Source organism: Lipotes vexillifer, unplaced genomic scaffold (assembly GCF_000442215.2).
Source record: "Lipotes vexillifer unplaced genomic scaffold, Lipotes_vexillifer_v1.1 scaffold490, whole genome shotgun sequence".
NCBI classification, from domain to species: Eukaryota; Metazoa; Chordata; class Mammalia; order Artiodactyla; family Lipotidae; genus Lipotes; species Lipotes vexillifer.
In genome coordinates, this window is record NW_006796397.1 from 3,446,304 (window position 1) to 3,464,023 (window position 17,720).

The 17,720-nt window shown below is 34.3% G+C and overlaps 1 protein-coding gene across 1 annotated transcript in view; it reads left to right on the forward strand.

Annotated features, from left to right (window-relative positions):
• RPAP2 (RNA polymerase II associated protein 2) overlaps nt 1–17,720 on the forward strand; it is an 80,943-nt gene that overhangs the window by 30,537 nt on the left and 32,686 nt on the right. Inside the window, 3 exon segments of the mRNA XM_007468556.1 lie at nt 3,804–3,886; nt 6,499–6,579; nt 17,252–17,320. Coding sequence (XP_007468618.1) covers nt 3,804–3,886; nt 6,499–6,579; nt 17,252–17,320 — 233 coding nt within the window.

Consider the following 17,720-nt stretch of genomic DNA (forward strand, 5'->3'; position numbering starts at 1 on the left):
AGATGTTAAAAAATTTTTTTTTTAATATATATTAGGAAAAGAACTTTTTCATTGAAGTGTAACACAAATAGTAAGTGTACAGCTCATTGCATTATCACAAGTGAACACACCAATGTAATCACTACGTGGGCCAAGAAATTTGAGTAAACCAGAAGCCCCACTATGTCTCCTCCAAAACATTACCTCTTTCCCAAATTAATGACTATAATAGCATAGATTAATTTTCCCAATTTTGAACTGAATGTAAATGGATTCACTCAGTATATGTTCTTTGGTATCCAATTTATTTTGTGCAGCATTATGTTCATGAGTCATTTGCATTGCAGATAATTGTAGTTCATTCTTTCATTGCTGCATCGTATTCCATTATATAAGTATACCACAATTTATTAATGTTAATAAGCATTTAGGCTGTTTCCAGGTTGGGGCTATTATGACCTATGCTGTTATGAACTTTTCTTGTGTATGTCTCTCTTTTAATGTGTATACATTTCTGATGGGTATGTACCTAGGACTAGAATTTCTGGGTCAGAGTGTATGCATATATGCAACTCTACTAGATAATGCCAAACAGTTTTCCAAAAAGGTTCAGCCATTTTATATTCTACTATCACTGTATGAGAGTTTACATGACTCCACATTCTCACCAATACTTGATATTGTTACTTTTCACTATTCCAATGGTACTGATTTTAGGTTATAATACATTTCTCTGATGATTAATGAGTTGAGCACTGTTTCATCTGCTTATGAACCATTTGGATAGTCTCTTTTGTGAAGTGCCTGTTCAAGTCTTTTTTTCCATTTATCTATTGGAATATCAGGAATTCCTTATGTATTCAGGATTCAAGTCCATTTTTGTGTATTGCAAATATCTTCCACTCTGAGACTTGCCTTTTCACTCTCATTAATGGTGTCTTGAGTCCAGTTTACTAATGGTTCCCTTTAGTGACTTCTTTAAGAAATCCTTACTTAGCCCAGGTTATTTCATCTTCTAGAAGCTTTGTTTTTCCTTTAACATTTAGATCTGTAATTCGTCTGGAATTGATTTTTGTTTATGGTGGGGAGTATCAGTCAGATTTCATTGTTTCTCTCTGGGGAAGTGTGTGCACATTAAAGTACTGTTGATTTTTCTTTTTCTTCTCTTCTCTTTCTTTTTTTCCTTCTTTCTTTTTTGTTTTGTTTGTTTGTTTGCTCATTCCTTAAGTTACTGAGAGAGATGGGCAAGGTGGGTCAAAATCTCTCAGCATAATTATAAATTGATTATTTTTCCTTTCAGTTTTGTGAATTTTAATATTTTGAGACAATGATCTTGGGTGCAAATGTGAGATTGTTATGTCTTCCTGGTAAATCTAACCTCTTAGCATATGGAGTGACTTTGCTCTCCATTGATTTTATTTATTTATTTTTGGCTTTACAAGATCTACTTTCCTGACACTCGCATTCTTTTATTAGTATTTTCAAGGACTGTCTTTTTTAAAAAAAATCTAGGTTGATAATCTTTGTCCTTTATGTAGAGAATTTAGTCCATTTACATTTAGTGTCACAGTTGATATATTTGGGTTTAAATCTAGCATCTCACTTGTTGCTTTCTGCATGTCCCACCTGTTCTGTGTTCTTCTCTCCTTTCTTGCTTTCTTTGGATCAGATATCATTATTCCATTTTTTGCCCTCTGTTAGCTAGTTTTTATACATTCTTTTACTGATCATTAATTGGTTTCCCTAAAGATTAAAAACTGAATCTGTGTCTTATTAAAATCTAATATAAGTTAATACTTTTATTGCTTCCTGGACAATTAGTACCTTAGAAACTTTAATTCCATTTACCCCATCTTGACTTAACGTGCTCTGTTGTTGTGTACTTTTATTCTCTCTGTATTTTTAAATCCTACAAGATTGTTTATAGTCAGTATTAAGTTGGATTTATCCAATTAATTACTCTTTTACCGTTCTTCATTCCTTCCTGCATCTCCATTCCTTCATCTGGGATCGTTCACCTTGGGCCTGAAGAATATCCTTTGTTTCCCTTAGTGCCAGTTTGCTAATGATGAATCTTCTCAGTTTTGTCAGGACATTCTTTATTTTACTTTCACTTTTGAAAGATGTTTTCCTGGGCACTGAATTCTAAATTAATTCTAAATTAGTAGTTATTTTCTTGCAGCCCGTTGAAAATACATATTCATTGTTTTTTGGCTTCCATTTATTTCTCTTATTTGAAAATACTGTTTCTTCCTTTAGCTACTTTTAAGATTTTTTTTTTGTCTTTGGTTACCATCAATTTTAGAATGCTTTGCTTAGGTGATTATATTTGTATTTATTCTTTTGGCTGTTGTATACTTAAATCTGTGACTTGATTTCTTTTATCAGTTCTGGAATATTCTCAGTTATTATCTCTTCAGGTATTGCTTCTGTCCCATTCTCCCTTTCCTCTCTGCCTGGTACTCCAATTGCAGATACGTTAGTCTTTTTCACTGTATCTTCTGTTTTTTATATTCTCTTGTGCTTTGTATTACCCCAAGCCGGGGGGTGGGAGGAGAGGGGTGTGTGTCTGTGCTTCATTCTGGATATCTTCCAAATCAGTATTCTCTCTTCAGTCTTTTCTACTATGTTATTAAATCTATCCATTGAGTTCTTTTAAATACTCTGTTTTTTCAGTTACTAGGAGTTTTGTTTGGTTTTTTTATATAGCTTCCAGTTCTCTGCTAAAATTTTCCATCTTGTTAGTTTTCTTTGAATATATTCAGCATAGTTATTCTAAATAAGGTTGATAACTTCATTACATGGATTTCCTAGGGGTTGATTTCTATGAGCGAATGTTTCAGATTTTGATCATATTGTCTTGTTTTCTTATTGTTTTATTATGTGGCAAACATTGCATAATAAAAATTAGAGGTAGCTTGAAACCCAGGCTGATGTTATCTTCCTCTAGAACAGATTTGTGTTTGCTTCTGGCAGATGATTTGCTGGTCTAGTTCCCTGACCAGGTTTTGAACCCGGGCCCCCTTCATTGGGAGTGCAGAGTCTTACCCACTGAACCACCAGGGAAGTCCCACCAAATCACTTTAATCCAATCAGTGATTAAGGTGATTTGAAGCTGGGCTTCAGTCCCTGCAAGAACCAGTCCATTTCCTCTTCATTCGTACTCCTGGAGTATGGTCCTTCTAAGTCCTGGTCTCAAGTTTGGGGTAGGTTGACAGTACCTCTTCCTTCTTGGCATGCCCTTAACTCTGATGCTCAGGTTCTCATTATCTAAATTGCCTCTTCTGGAATTAGTCAGTGCCTTCTCTGGAATTACTTTCTCCAGAATCTCAGACCATAATTCTTTACTACCTTATTAGCTCTCTGATGCTTTCAAACAATCGTGGGTTTTTTCCCAGTTTTTTCAGTTTTTCAGCAGAAGAAGTGGTTTGAATTATCTTGTCTGCCATTTCTAGAAGTGGAATTTCCCATAATACATTTATAGCATTTGATAATTTTAGTCCTTTAATCTCCTACATTTATATAGCATTTAGCATTTTACGAAGTATTTTTATATACATTTTCTCATTTAATAAAGAAGGTATTAGTATCCCTATTATACAGATGAGAAAATGCTCTCAAAAGAGGGCAGATGGCTCAAGCAAGTTCATACCAGCCTACTGACTGAGCCGATACTCAAATTTAAATATTCTAATTCTGAAGTCTAATTTTTATTCTACCATACCACAGGTATAAACTTTTTGTGTTTTAATGTTTGTTGTTCTTATCAAAGAAAGAATGTAAATTTATGATTTTATTTTGCTTTGTTTGAAAATGTGATTCAGCATGATCCCACCTTTCCACTGATAGATTCAAGTTCTCAGAACCAGATTAGAAAATGCATCGTACTTGAAAAATTGAGTAAAGTGTAAGTATGTAATTATCATTCCATGTTTATAATATTTAAATTAATTTGGTATTTGTGGGTTCATAACTTATTGGTGTAATCCTTGAATTTTGAACAGAAGAATAATGTGTAAAGTTTACATGGATTTTGTCACCTGAGAAATTTAGATTTTTAAGATGTTCTACCAAAGAATATTGAAATTGTTTTGTATAGAAGACATAGAGACACATAATAAAGAGGAAGGTTGAAATTATGGGAGTAGAAAACCAAACTACCTCACTCCCATTTAATAATCTAGTGAAGTCAGGGGAAAAATATCAGAGCTAGACCCATTTAAATACTGATTTGTGGTAAATGTGTCACATCAGTTTCACGTGTAAATAAGATTTTATAAAGGTTTAACGGTTTATTGACTTATACTATATACATATTCTTAGAACCGTTTCACACTCAACAACTTGAATTTTGCAATTTAGTTTTAAGCTTCCCGTAGTGGAAGTTGTTCTTGTAATTAGCCCAGTCATAAATGACATTTGAAAATTGCAATCTTGGTTTCTCTTTCGAAAGGAGCTTGAAAATCTTTTTTTCAGAGGTGTGACGGCTATCTTGAACTTTTCAACCAGCATTTTTTTTCTTCAGCAGAAAAGACAGAAAGGTGTTTTCAGTCATTATTTAAGGTGCTGTGTACGTGGAGAAGTCTTAATTTTGTAGTAGTTCAAAAATAAGAAAAGCCTGTTTTCTAGAAGCCATAGTATTTTGAACAGCTTACTTCTCTAAATTTTACATGTTAAGTAAGTGTTTAAATTAATATTTATTGAATGCCTGTTATGTGTTAGACTCTTCATATATAATCTGTTTTGTCTTTTACCTGCTCTTCATACTTGTACCTTTGTTTCTGTTAAATATTAGTTTAGACAACAGTGTAAGTCACCATCTGTCTGATCCATAGGATAAGAAGATATCAGTCCTTGATTTTAGTTACATAGGTTTTGAAAGTTGGGATAGATTAACTATACTAGCATGTAATTAGTAAGTAGGGATTTATGTGAAAATAGTTTTCTAGACTTTTTATCCAGTGAAAGTACCCAGTTTTAAATTTAAGACCACATAGGCATGTCATTGAAGGAATTCTGTTCTTATGGGTTTGGGCTACAACAGAAGATACCAAAAGGAACCCTGCTAGAAGACCAAGTTATCGATATTAGGGCAAGAACTAAATTTGAGAAGTGGTGGAATAATTTAAGAAGAAGCACAAAGAACACTGAAAACAAAATAATTATAGTGACATAGGGATTTTTTTGGTTGGTTGGTTATGAAAGCGGTTGAGTTTTTTCTCATTGTAAAAGTAGCACCAACTGTACAAAAAACTTTTAGAGAATCAAAGAACATGAAATATGCACTGAGTATTAGATGATATTAAGGAATTGTTAATTTGGTTAGGTGTGATGGTTTTATTATTATATACGAAAATGCACTTGTATTTAGAGATAAATAAGGAATAATTTAGGGGTCAAATGACATGATGTCAGGGATTTACTTTAAGATTGCAAAAAAAAGGAGAAATGAAGCAAATGTAACAATATAGGGAGATTGAATCTGGGAATAGAAATATGGGGTTATTGTTACTGTCTCTATTTTGAAACGTGTTTTAAACTTTTATAATAAGGTTTTTTTTAAAGTAATACATGCTTATTCCAGAAGATTTAGGCTGTAGAAAGTGATATAAATAAGGAAGCGAAAATCACCTGTAATCCCACCACTCAACAGTAACTATTAATATTTTGATGTTTATCCCTGACATATATGTGGTATAGGTGGTGTGTGTATATTCATTCCCTTTGGTTCCCTCTGGTATAGTCTAAACCTAGAGAGAATGACATATGTTCGATATATACTGTGTGTGATATGCAATTGTATTATAACATGTATATTTTTATGAAAATGGAACAATACTACATATGCATTTTTCACTTAACATTTATCATGAATATCTTCCCACATTAAAAAATATAGATTTATATTATTATTTTAAAGATTTTATTATTTGGTTATATCATAATTTATTTAACCACCTACTGATGGACATTTGTTACCATTTTTCACTACTAAAAATATTTCTCCAATAGCCATCTTTTTTATGTTTGATTATTTCTTTAGGATAAATTTTTTTGTAGTAAAACTGTTGGGTCAAAGAGTGTCCACATTTAAAATATTAGTATATATTGTCAAATTGCTCTCTAGAAATGTACCAATGTTTACTCTTACCATAAGGATGTAATAAGAAATATGCCACACTCCCATATTGGACCATTTGGAGGGCAGTTCTTCTGGCCTGTGTTCTTTCCATTTATTTAATATTTGAAAATAAAAAGGTAAGAAATACTAGAGACAAGAATATAGATGGCAGCCAAAATGATATTTTTGCATTTCAGTGCCTCATTCTGTAGCAAAGGCTACAAAATAAGAGTGTGGAGTTATTTTGAAATATTTCTTTATGGCTTCTTACCAGTTACAACCTTGCTTAATTGTCTCCACCTCAGTGTTTCCCTATGGAAAATCCAGACTTAGGCAAGACCCCCAGAAATGTATCTATATAATTATATTTTAAAGGAAATGTAATTTTTTATTTTCAGATTGCCTGGACTTATGGGGCCTCTTCAGATTACATTAGGAGATGTTTACACACAACTGAAAAATCTTGTCCGAACTTTCAGGTTAGTGTTAATATTAGGATTTTCCTTCTCAGTTATTCTGACTTTATGTAATTGCCTTGCAGAATCCATAGTAGACTAAGGCATGAAGAAAGTAAATGAGTTACCTTCATTGTCTTAAATCTAAATACTGTTTTATTTTCTCTTCCACTAAACATTACTTATATCTTTTGTTTTCTTTTGTTTTTGTTTGTTTAATTTTTATTGTAGTTGATTTACAGTGTTAGTTTCAAGTGTACAGCAAAGTGAATCAGTTATACGTATACATATATCCACTCTTTTTTAGGTTCTTTTCCCATCCCTGTGCTGTACAGTAGGAAGGTCCTTATTAGTTATCTGTTTTATATGTAGTAGTGTGTATATGTCAATCCCAATCTCCCAATTCGTCCCTCCCCCTCCAGCTTATATCTTTTGTTAAATGCAACCCTTTATTTGCTCAAACCTTGATATGTTTAGTTTGGGATAGTTTATTTATGGAATAGCCTAAAATTAAGAAGGAGAATATCTGAGACACAAAGGTGGTTAGTCAGTGACATCTTGGATTTTAGTGAATTAGTAAATATATGTCAGATGACCAGCACTATGGACAATACAGAAAAGACTAATGCCCACCCTTAAGGAAGAACTCCTGTGAGAAGACAAGGTGAGCACAGAGAGCAGTGCAAAACAGTGGATGATTTAGCTTTGAGTAGTGTGGAACAGACTTAAAGTGATCAGACAAGGACAGGAAGAATAGAGAATATCAATTACGAAGTGGAGCAGTTGGGATTTTTCTGCAACTATCAAGGTAAATATATTCAACAGGCTAAGACGAGGTTCTCTACTAAGAAGCATAGAGATAGGCCTCTAAATACGTTATTAGTAGAGGTGTACCAAATACGCATTTTGGCCCAATGCCGGTGACCCAAAGTTAAATTAATATTTGTCTGTGGCTAAAGCCAGATAGCACCAACATAGGATGAACTTCTAGGGTAAAAGAATCATTTCATCCAAAAAATCAATTATTATTATAGTTTATTGCCAACAATAGTAGTAAGATTTTTAAAGTTTACAATTATAATACAGGAACAGTTTCTTGGCACTGTCAGCAGTTAGATTTCTCTTGCAGTCCCTGTATTGTACATAGGTAATACCAAATAGATATACACTTTCAACCAGCACATTTGAAAACATCACTAACCTTTTCGTGTGCCACAAAGTAATTCAGGAAAATGTTTTCAAATAAATTATTTAATAGGAGCTAGGATTCAAAGTTTAGGCATGTCTCAAAACTTCTTCATCTTCAGATACTGAAAAGGATTGTTTGTAACACTTTATGTTTGAATCTTCAGCCTTCATAGACCTAAGACTATATTAAGACATTCTTGTAGAGTTGTTTACTGTGAAGTTTTACTAAACAAAATGTGTTTGGGGTACCCTAATTTTCTCTAACAGGCTTGTCTTAACATCTTAAAAATTATTTTGATTAGAGATTATATTTGAATTATTGCCCATCCTTTATTTACATAGTTTAGGTATTTTTCCATCCCATGGTATTATGAGGTAACATTGTTTTTAATTCATCATCACAAGGTGTGAAGAATTCCCCAATAGGATGTTTGCTTGAAAAATTTATGACTTAAATGGAAGTAAATAACTGAAATTTAAATACAGCTCTTAAATGTTATTTTCTTTAATGTTATGAATGGTAGTACATGATACAGTTCTGCAAAGACTGAATTATGATAAATCTAATCTCTATTATTTTGTCTTACATTATTTGAATTTTTATAAACATTTTTTCCAAGATATAATGTTCTTGAGGAAGTTATCTATTTAATGTATGACATATTTATATTAACTGTCAATCTATTTTGCTAAATAACTGAAAATTTTTACTAATTCTTTTATGCATAAAATTAAGTTTTCATAAGCAACATTAATTACTACAGCATTTTACTCTTATATTGACTAATAAAACAAGCACATAAGAACATTTTCACTCCATTTCATCTAGAATGTTTATATTTGAAAGTGAATGTTCAGGGAAAAACAATAAATCTGAATGGCATGATTGTGCTAATTACTGACATTGTTACACTCATTGGATGTCATGGTAACTATGCAATCACAAGATCACTGAATGCCAGAAATGATGCTCATATTGGCCTAGGCCTTTGGAAGACTGACTAAATGCTTTGCTAAAAGGAGGGTTTGGGCCAAATACCAAGACGAAAGCTGAACTTCTTTGCATTTCTATTTAGTTAGGAAGAGAGAGACACTTGTTTTTTAGGTCTAGGTCGTATACCTGTCACAAAACCATGCATCCAAAAGAAAACAAAAGTGTTTTTCAACTGTCTACACTGATGATAAAGTTTGAATAGATATGTACAGTGTGGATTTATTAGGAAGTAAATATCATATTAAGAAAGGTTAGCTGAGGGAAGTTGAAGACCAGGTGCTACTCTGTTTCATTGATTTTTAAAAGACTTGCTACTCAATTTCTTGCAGACAGTGTTTATTTAATCACCATTCTGAGCAAACTGGTAAAGTCACTAAAGACACATTAGATGAAATATTAGAATAAAGCCTTTGATCTTGAACTACAAATATGAATTTTGTACTTCATTTTTTACCCCACTCATTTAGAATAGATGAACAAATGATTCAACTTACTCTGCCTATATTTTCTAAAGCTGTTTTTCTACCTAATTGTATATTTTCTTTCTTTCTTTTTTTTTAACTATTCTGAGGTTCTCAGAACTTACTAGAAACCCATTGGAAAAAAATGTTTGGCTACAACTGCAATATTGCCACATTATTACTTTCATGTACCCTAGAAATTTAGGTATTTCAGGTTGGAAACCACTCACTGTCCAGGCTATTTGTTATTTTGGTCTTTTGAAGCAGCCCTGGTAATAATGTTTAGTCAATGTCAATACGTGTATTCAATATAGTACTTACTATCTGCCAGACTGTGCTTGGCACTTTACACATTTAATTTCCAAAAAATAGTGGTATTATCCTCATTTTACAGATGAGAGATGAGAGATTAAGTAATCTCAAATCACACAACTAGTAGTTAGGTTTAGACCCCAAATCTAAGTCGAGAGGATAGATCTTAAGTGGCCTCACCAGAAAGAAAGAAAGAAAGATAGAAAGAAAGAGAGACAGAGAGGGAGGGAGGGAGGGAGGGAGGAAGGAAGGAAGGATGGAAGAAAGGAAGAAAATGGTAACTCTATGTGATGGAAATGTTACTTAACTTGATTGTGGTGGTCATTTCACATCGTATACATATATCAAAACATCAACTTGTGTACCTTAAATATATATAATTACTATGTGTCTATTATACCTCAGTAAAGCTGAAAAATTTTTTTTATAAATTTATTTTATTTATTTTTGGCTGCATTGGGTCTTCATTGCTGGGTGCAGGCTTTCTCTAGTTGTGGCAAGTGGGGGCTACACTTTATTGCGGTGCGCAGGCTTCTCATTGTGGTGGCTTCTCTTGTTGCAGAGCACGGGCTGTAGGCTCATGGGCTCAGTAGTTGTGGCTCGTGGGCTCTAGAGCACAGGCTCAGTAGTTGTGGCACACGTGCTTAGTAGCTCCGTGGCATGCGGGATCTTCCCAGACCAGGGCTTGAACCCGTGTCCCCTGCATTGACAGGTGGATTCTTAACCACTGCGCCACCAGGGAAGCCCCTGAAAAAAATTTTTTAAAGGAATCTATTGGTTGTCTTGGTAATTATTAGTATTAAAGATTTTTTTTAAGTAATTTCATTTATCACCACTCTAGACCCCAAGTAAGAACTCTACTTGAGAGGATTCTGTTACCTGTGCCTTCTGTGACACATAAGCTAGCCAAGACAAGAGGCACAGTGTTCTTTAGTTTAGTAAGAGGTAGCCAACAGACTGCAGAAATGAGAAGACTCAAATATCACTTTCCTTTTATATTTATAAACTGTTATTTTATCACCTTTTTCTGTCATTCTTATTTAAGTTTTTTCAAGTTACTTTCTGCATTATTTACACTAAATTAAAATAAAGCCTAGATGAAACAATATGATGTGTGGGATTTGCTTCATAATTATCCTGGTTAGGGTGATGTTGAATATGAGGTTGTATAGATGAAACATGATTGACCAGGAGTTGATAATTGTTAAAGTTGTGATGACTATATGGGAGTTGATTTTATGTTCCATTTTTATATATGTTTAAAATTCAACAAGTTCTGCAGAAATAAGCCAAAAAATTCTTCTTTGTTTTGGTGTAGGGGATGCTATATATTAAAATGTTGTTAAGTTATTTTTGAAAATATTTACTCTTTAGTACCTGCAAGTCAAAGTCTATAGCTTTAATAAAAATTACTTAAATTGACTTTGCTGCTTTTTAGCAAAATATATGTTACTTACAATACAGAAAGACCTCTGGTAAGATAACACGTTTTGGGGTCTTCAGATTGTGGCAGGACAATTTTAACAGGTATGTGACCGTAGGCTAGGTCTTCTAGGTGAAGTCTCTGGGAAAACACCGTATTGATGACAGTGACTAGTGTTGGGAGATCTTTTCAATCAATACTGATGGTGGGAGAGTTGACAAATAACCATATCTTTCTCTTTGAAATGATAACCAAAAATAGGAACTTGTAGAACAGTGATTCTTAAGCCAGTTGTGCATCAGAATTACCTGGGGAGCTTTTAACAACTGCAGATGCCTGGCTCCACCCCTAGAGATTGAGTTTCATTTGGCTGGGGTTGGGCTCAGACATTAGTGTTTTTCAGAAGCCCCCCAGGTGATCCTAATATTCAGCCAGAGTTGAGAGCCTGTTAGAAGTAAACATGAAGCAGCTTTTTCAGCTCTTTGAAGAATCTTTCCCCAGTGAATAGAGCTGTGCTTTCCACTGAATTGCATCTTAGTCATTTATCTGGAATGTTACATTGATTTACCTGTCATAGTGGTTCCATCAGAAGCTGCTTGGTAATGATTCACTGTTGTCACTGTTGAAGCAAGATATTTTTCTAAATATGATTTGAATTAAAATTGTATTTTGACACACAAGTCATTTTTAAATTTCATCAGTGCTGACTCAATGTATTTTTTCTAAATCTGTATTGAATTTCCAATTATATTTTGGAACTGTGCTTTTAAAATGTTTTCTATCAAATATTACTGTTTTAATTTTTGAATTATCACTCAGAAAATAGTTAAGTATGATAATTTAGCATCTGTGCTTGAAATTATTTTGGCTCAGCAAAAGGGGAAATATGATAGCAGGTAAAAATTTTGCTGTTCTGCCACTTAAAGTACTTTGAAGTGAAAGCAGAGACCTTGTGTTTTCCCCAATGCATGAAATGGTAGCATAGAGCAGGCACTCACTAGATTTTTTTCTGAACAAGTAAATAAATTCATGAAATCTTAAATTTGTCTTGGCTTTGGGAGATTTGAATACAATAGAAAAGGAAATTCTATTTAACTGTTTTTGACTTTTTTTTTTCTTACATGCTTACCCTTTGGCCTTTTTTGGTTATGTGCTAGATTCTGTTTTAGTTGCTACAGATAAAACAGTGAACAAAATGAAAAAAATTCCTTCTCTCATTAACTGTTCTAATGGAGAGGATATGTAAAATTTTAAAGACAATATGTGTGTTATTATTATTATGTGGTGATATACCTTTTTCCCTTTCCCAGTTCATTCTCCTCCTTTTCTCTCCAGAAGCAGGGAAAAAGGGATGGTACTAAGGAGGAAGTTGTGATTTTTAAATAGGCTGGTCAGGGAAGACCTCATTGAGAAGGTGCCATCTGTATAAAGACCTAACAGTTGGTGAGGGAACAAGCCATGTTGCTATCTGTGAAAATATATCAGACAGGGAACAACAGGTGCAAATGCCCTGAGGCAGAAGCAGGCCTGATATGTTCACAGAATATTAAGGATGCTGGTGAGGCTGGAGAAATGAGCAGAGGCAAAGGTACAAAGAGATATGGTCAGAGAAGTAAAGGGCAGGGAATGGCTGTCGTATAGTTATACAGTCCTTGGAGCCATGGTCATTCTTTGACTTTTACTCTGAGTGAGATGGAAAGCAGTTTGTGGATTCTGAATAGGAGAAGGATGTGATCTGACATATATTTTTAGCCGTATCACTCTGTCTGCTGATTTGAGAATTATAGTAGATGGTCAGAGGCAGGAAGACCGTTTAGATGTTGTTTAGGATATTGTTTCCGTAATCTAGGCAAGAAATGATGTTGACCAAGGTGAAAGTAGTGGAGGTAATTAAAAGCGATAAGATTTTATTTTGAAAATAGAACCATCAGGATTTGGTGACGGATTTGACATGGGATATGAAGAGAGTTGAGGTTACCCACAGAATTTTTGGCTTGAGCAACTGGATTCTAGAAGGATTGGGTAGCAATTTACTGAGATGGAGATACCTGCAAGAGGACCCAGTTCGCGGGGGAAGATAAGGAAATCAATTTTGGCTATACTGAAGTTTTGAGATGCCTATTAGACATTCAAGTGGAAATGAAGGTAGATCATTAGATATAGAAGTCTGTAATTCAAGGAAGAGGTATAGGCTAGAAATAATAAATTTAAAAGTTGTGAGCACATAGTTATCTAATATTTAAAACTATGAGATTGGATGATATCACCAAAGGAATGAGCACATATAGAGGAGAGGAGAGACACAAGGGCAGAGGCCCTGGGGTGATCCAAAATCTCAGAGGGAGTGCCAGTGAGAGGGGAGGGGAATCAGGCGAGGGGAAACCAAGTGAAGAAAGTCTTCCAAGGAGAAGGGAGTGATCAACTGTGTCAAATGCTTCTGGTAGATTAAGGTGGGAACTGAGAAATGTCCATTGGATTTGGCAACATAGATGTCATTTGTATGTTTAATCCTCACAAGAACCCTGTGAGGTAGGTAGTACTATTGTCCCCATTTTACTAAATTAAAAACAAAAAAGTTTTACAGCCATTGAATGTGACCAACGTAAAACACTACTAATTACAGATCTGAATATTGAACCCATATCTGTCAGACTCTTTAACCACTATACTGTACTTGCTTTTTATATCATATAGACTTTTAACTATGGAAACATTTGTAGACATTTTAACTATGGAAAAAATTCAGAGTAATGTAACAAAGATACACATATTCTCCGCTCAGAATTAATAGATTTTAATATTTTATTAGATTTGATTGACATACATTTTTAAATAAATAAAATGTTATAAGTTAATTCATTCAGAAAAAATTAATTGAATCTCTTCTGACTCTTATTCTGGACACTTGGAATAAATATGTGAAGAACACAAAGATTCCTGCCCTCAGCCCAGGCAAAACAGAAAATAAACAATAACTGTATGTTAGAAGGTGGTAAGTGGTACGAGGATAAAGAAAAATATATAGCAGGATAAGGAAAGTCAAGAGTTTGGGGCTGGGAGGTGGAGGGAGTTGCACTTACTAATAGTGTGGCCCAGGTAGACCCTACTGCAAAGGTGACATAAGAAAACTTATCTGTCATTCAGGCAGATGGAATCACGAATGCAAAAGACCTAGAACATGAAGTCCTCTTTGTCCTCTTCCCCAGTCCATTCTCCTTTCCTCCCAGAAGCAACCAGTACTGTGAATTTCGTGTATATCTTTCCAGTTTTTGTTTTTATACTTTTAGTACATATATTTGTGTCCATAAATATGAATATTGTCTGTTCTTGATTTTTATAAATAATGTCATACTATACTTGCTTTCATTCAAATTATGAGCAAAATGTGTAAGTTCATTCTTTTTAACAGCTATTTAGTATTCTATAAAAATGCCACAATTTATCATTTTTTCTATTATAAGCAGTGTCACATCAGACATCTTCATATATATTTCCTTATGCATAGAGAGTTTAAGGTTTATATTTAGAAGTTATTCATATGCATTTTCAGTATTATTAGATATTGCTAAATTGTTTGATTACTCACATCAACAGTGTGTTAAAAGTAATATTTCTGGGCTTCCCTGGTGGTGCAGTGGTTGGGGGTCCGGACGCCTGCCGATGCAGGGGACACGGGTTCGTGCCCCGGTCCGGGAGGATCCCACATACCACGGAGCGGCTGGGCCTGTGAGCCATGGCCGCTGAGCCTGCGCATCCGGAGCCTGTGCTCTGCAACGGGAGAGGCCGCGGCAGTGAGAGGCCGCATCAGTGAGAGGCCCGCGTACCGCCAAAAAAAAAAAAAAAAAAAAAAAAAGTAATATTTCTTCATGTCCTCACCAACCCTTGGTATTGTTAATCTTTTATTTTTGCCAATGTAATGGAGTGAATTTTTATATTAATTTCCCGGATTAATAGTGAAATTGAGCTCCTTTTCAAATGTTTACTGGCCATTCAGCTTTCCTCCTCTGTAAATTGCCTGCTCATGTCCTTTGCTAATTTATTTATTGGCTGGTTTTTTTCCCATAGACTTTATTTAAAATCAGTTTTAGGTTCATAGCAAAATTGGGAGAAAGGTACAGAGATTTTCCTTATGCCCCCTTCCCCCACACACGTAGCCTTCCCCATTAAAACCATCCCCCACCAGAGTCATACATTTGCTATAATTGATGCACCTATGTTAATGACATCATTAACTCTTGGTGTTGTGCATTCTATGGGTTTGGACAAATGTATAATGACATCTATCTATTATTATAGTAACAGAGTATTTTCACTGACCTAAAAATCCTCTGCACTCCACCTATTCATCCATCCTCCCTCACCCCACAACTCCTGGCAACCACTGATCTCTTTAAATATTTATTTATTTATCTAGCTAGCTAGCTAGCTATTTGGCTGCGCCGGGTTTTAGTTGCCACGTGCAGGATCTTCGTTGCCGCATGCGGGATCTTTAGTTGCAGCATGAGGGATCTTTTAGTTGAGTCATGAGGGCTCTTAGTTGCGTCATGCCAGTTCTAGTTCCTTGACCAGGGATCAAACCCAGGCCCCCTGCTCTGGGAGCTCAGAATCTTAACCACTGGACCACTAGGGAAGTCCCTGGTCTTTTTACTATCTCCACAATTTTACCTTTTCCATAATGTCATATACTTGGGATCATACAAGTTTGTAGCCTTTTCAGACTGGCTTCTTTCACTTAAATAATATGCATTTAAATTTCACTTAAATAAAATGCATTTAAAATACCTCTATGTCTTTTCATGGCTTGATAGCCCTTTTTTTTTTTTATGGTGTTATTTATTTATTTATTTGGCTGCATCAAGTCTTAGTTTCAGCACTCAGGATCTTTGTTGTGGCATGCGGGATCTTTCGTTGCAGCACATGGGCTTCTCTCTAGTTGTGGCGCGCAGGCTCAGTAGCGGCGCATGGGCTTAGTTGCCCCGCGACATGTGGGATCTTAGTTCCCCAACCAGGGATCAAACCCGTGTCCCCTGCATTGGAAGGCGGATTCTTAACCACTAGACCACCAGGGAAGTCCCATTAGCTCATTTCTTTTTAGGGCTGAATAATATTCTAGTGTCCAGATGTACCACAGTTTATCCATTTACCTACTGAAGAGTATCTTGGTTGCTTCCCAGTTTTTGACAGTTATATTAGAGCTGCTGTAAACATTCATGTGCAGGTTTTTGTGTGGGCATAAGTTTTCGACTCCTTTGGGTAAATAAATACCAAGGAGTGTGATTACTGGATTATATGATAGGAGTTTGTTTAGTTTTGTGAGAAATAGCACAGTGTCATCCAAAATTGCTGTGCCATTTTTTTTTTCCCACCAGCAATGAATGAGTGTTCCTCTTACTTCACATCCTTGCCAGCATTTGGTTTTGTTGATGGTCAGGATATTGGCCATTCTAATAGTGTGGTATATCTCATTGTTTTAATTTCCATCTCCCTGATGACATATGATGTGGAGCATCTTTTCATATGCTTATTTGCCATCTGTATACCTTCTCTAATGAGGTGTCTGTTGAAGTCTTGGACCCAATTTTTAGTTGGGCAGTTTGTTTTCCTATTGTTAAATTTTAAGATTTCTTTGATATTTTGGGTAACAGTCCTTTATCAGATGTTGTTGGCTGTTTTTTTTTATTGATTTATAAATGATATTTTTAAAATGCCTTCTGAGAAATAAGATGACTACAATGTATTTTATTGTCATCAACTGCTAAGTGATAGAATTTACTTCTGATTTTTTAAAACTTAAGTTTTCTTGAATAAAGACCTAGTATTATAATTTATTAAGTCAACTCTCATTTCTGTAAATTATGGATTATGACATCCCTTAATTGCCTGCTGCCAACCTAGCACAAGGTACAAAAGGTGAATTAAAATTAAAATCAGAAATTGCTTACCTTGTCAGCTTTAATAAAACATTTGATTAGGGAAAAACATAGAGGATATGGTTACAGGGAGGTGTATGTGTTTGTGTATTTTAACAAACCATGCAATTCAGTTTCCCATATTGTTCCTATATCACCATCTTGTCTAATAGTATTATTGTTATAAATATATAAAAGTGGGGCTAGAACACTTCCTTTTGAGATGGCCATTATTAGATACTGAATATCAAGCCACATTATTGTACTATTGACTGTATTCTATCAGATATAACAAGAATTAAAAAATAGTGCTCTTTAACACATGGTATCATAAATCTGATTATATCTAAAAATAGAAGGGTTATGTATTTGACAATCTTTGGGTAAATTTTATCTTACTGTCTTTCAGATTAACAAACAGAAATATTATACATAAACCTGCAGAGTGGACCTTAATTGCTTTGGTGTTGCTTTCATTGTAAGTACTCTTTCATATTTTTAACTCTATATACTAAATATGAAGAATTTTGATTAGGGGAAAACAAAGTTATTCATTGATTTTTGAAACTTTCTTGGAAAATATTGTACCTCTATTTTGTGCCTATTTTCCTTTCCTATATGATAAAATAACTTTCATGTAAAGTGATATGCTATATTTTGATAAGTTGTAATCATTCTCTTTATATTTTTTACTATCGTTTCTTCTTCTATGCTATATTTTGATAAGTTGTAATCATTCTCTTTATATTTTTTTTGCTATCGTTTCTTCTATTTTTCTTCTCAAATATTATTTGTAATCATTTGAAAGAGAAGAGCATCTCCATGTGGGATATGATATATACAGGCTAGTCCCTTAATTTCTTTTTTTTTTTTTTTTT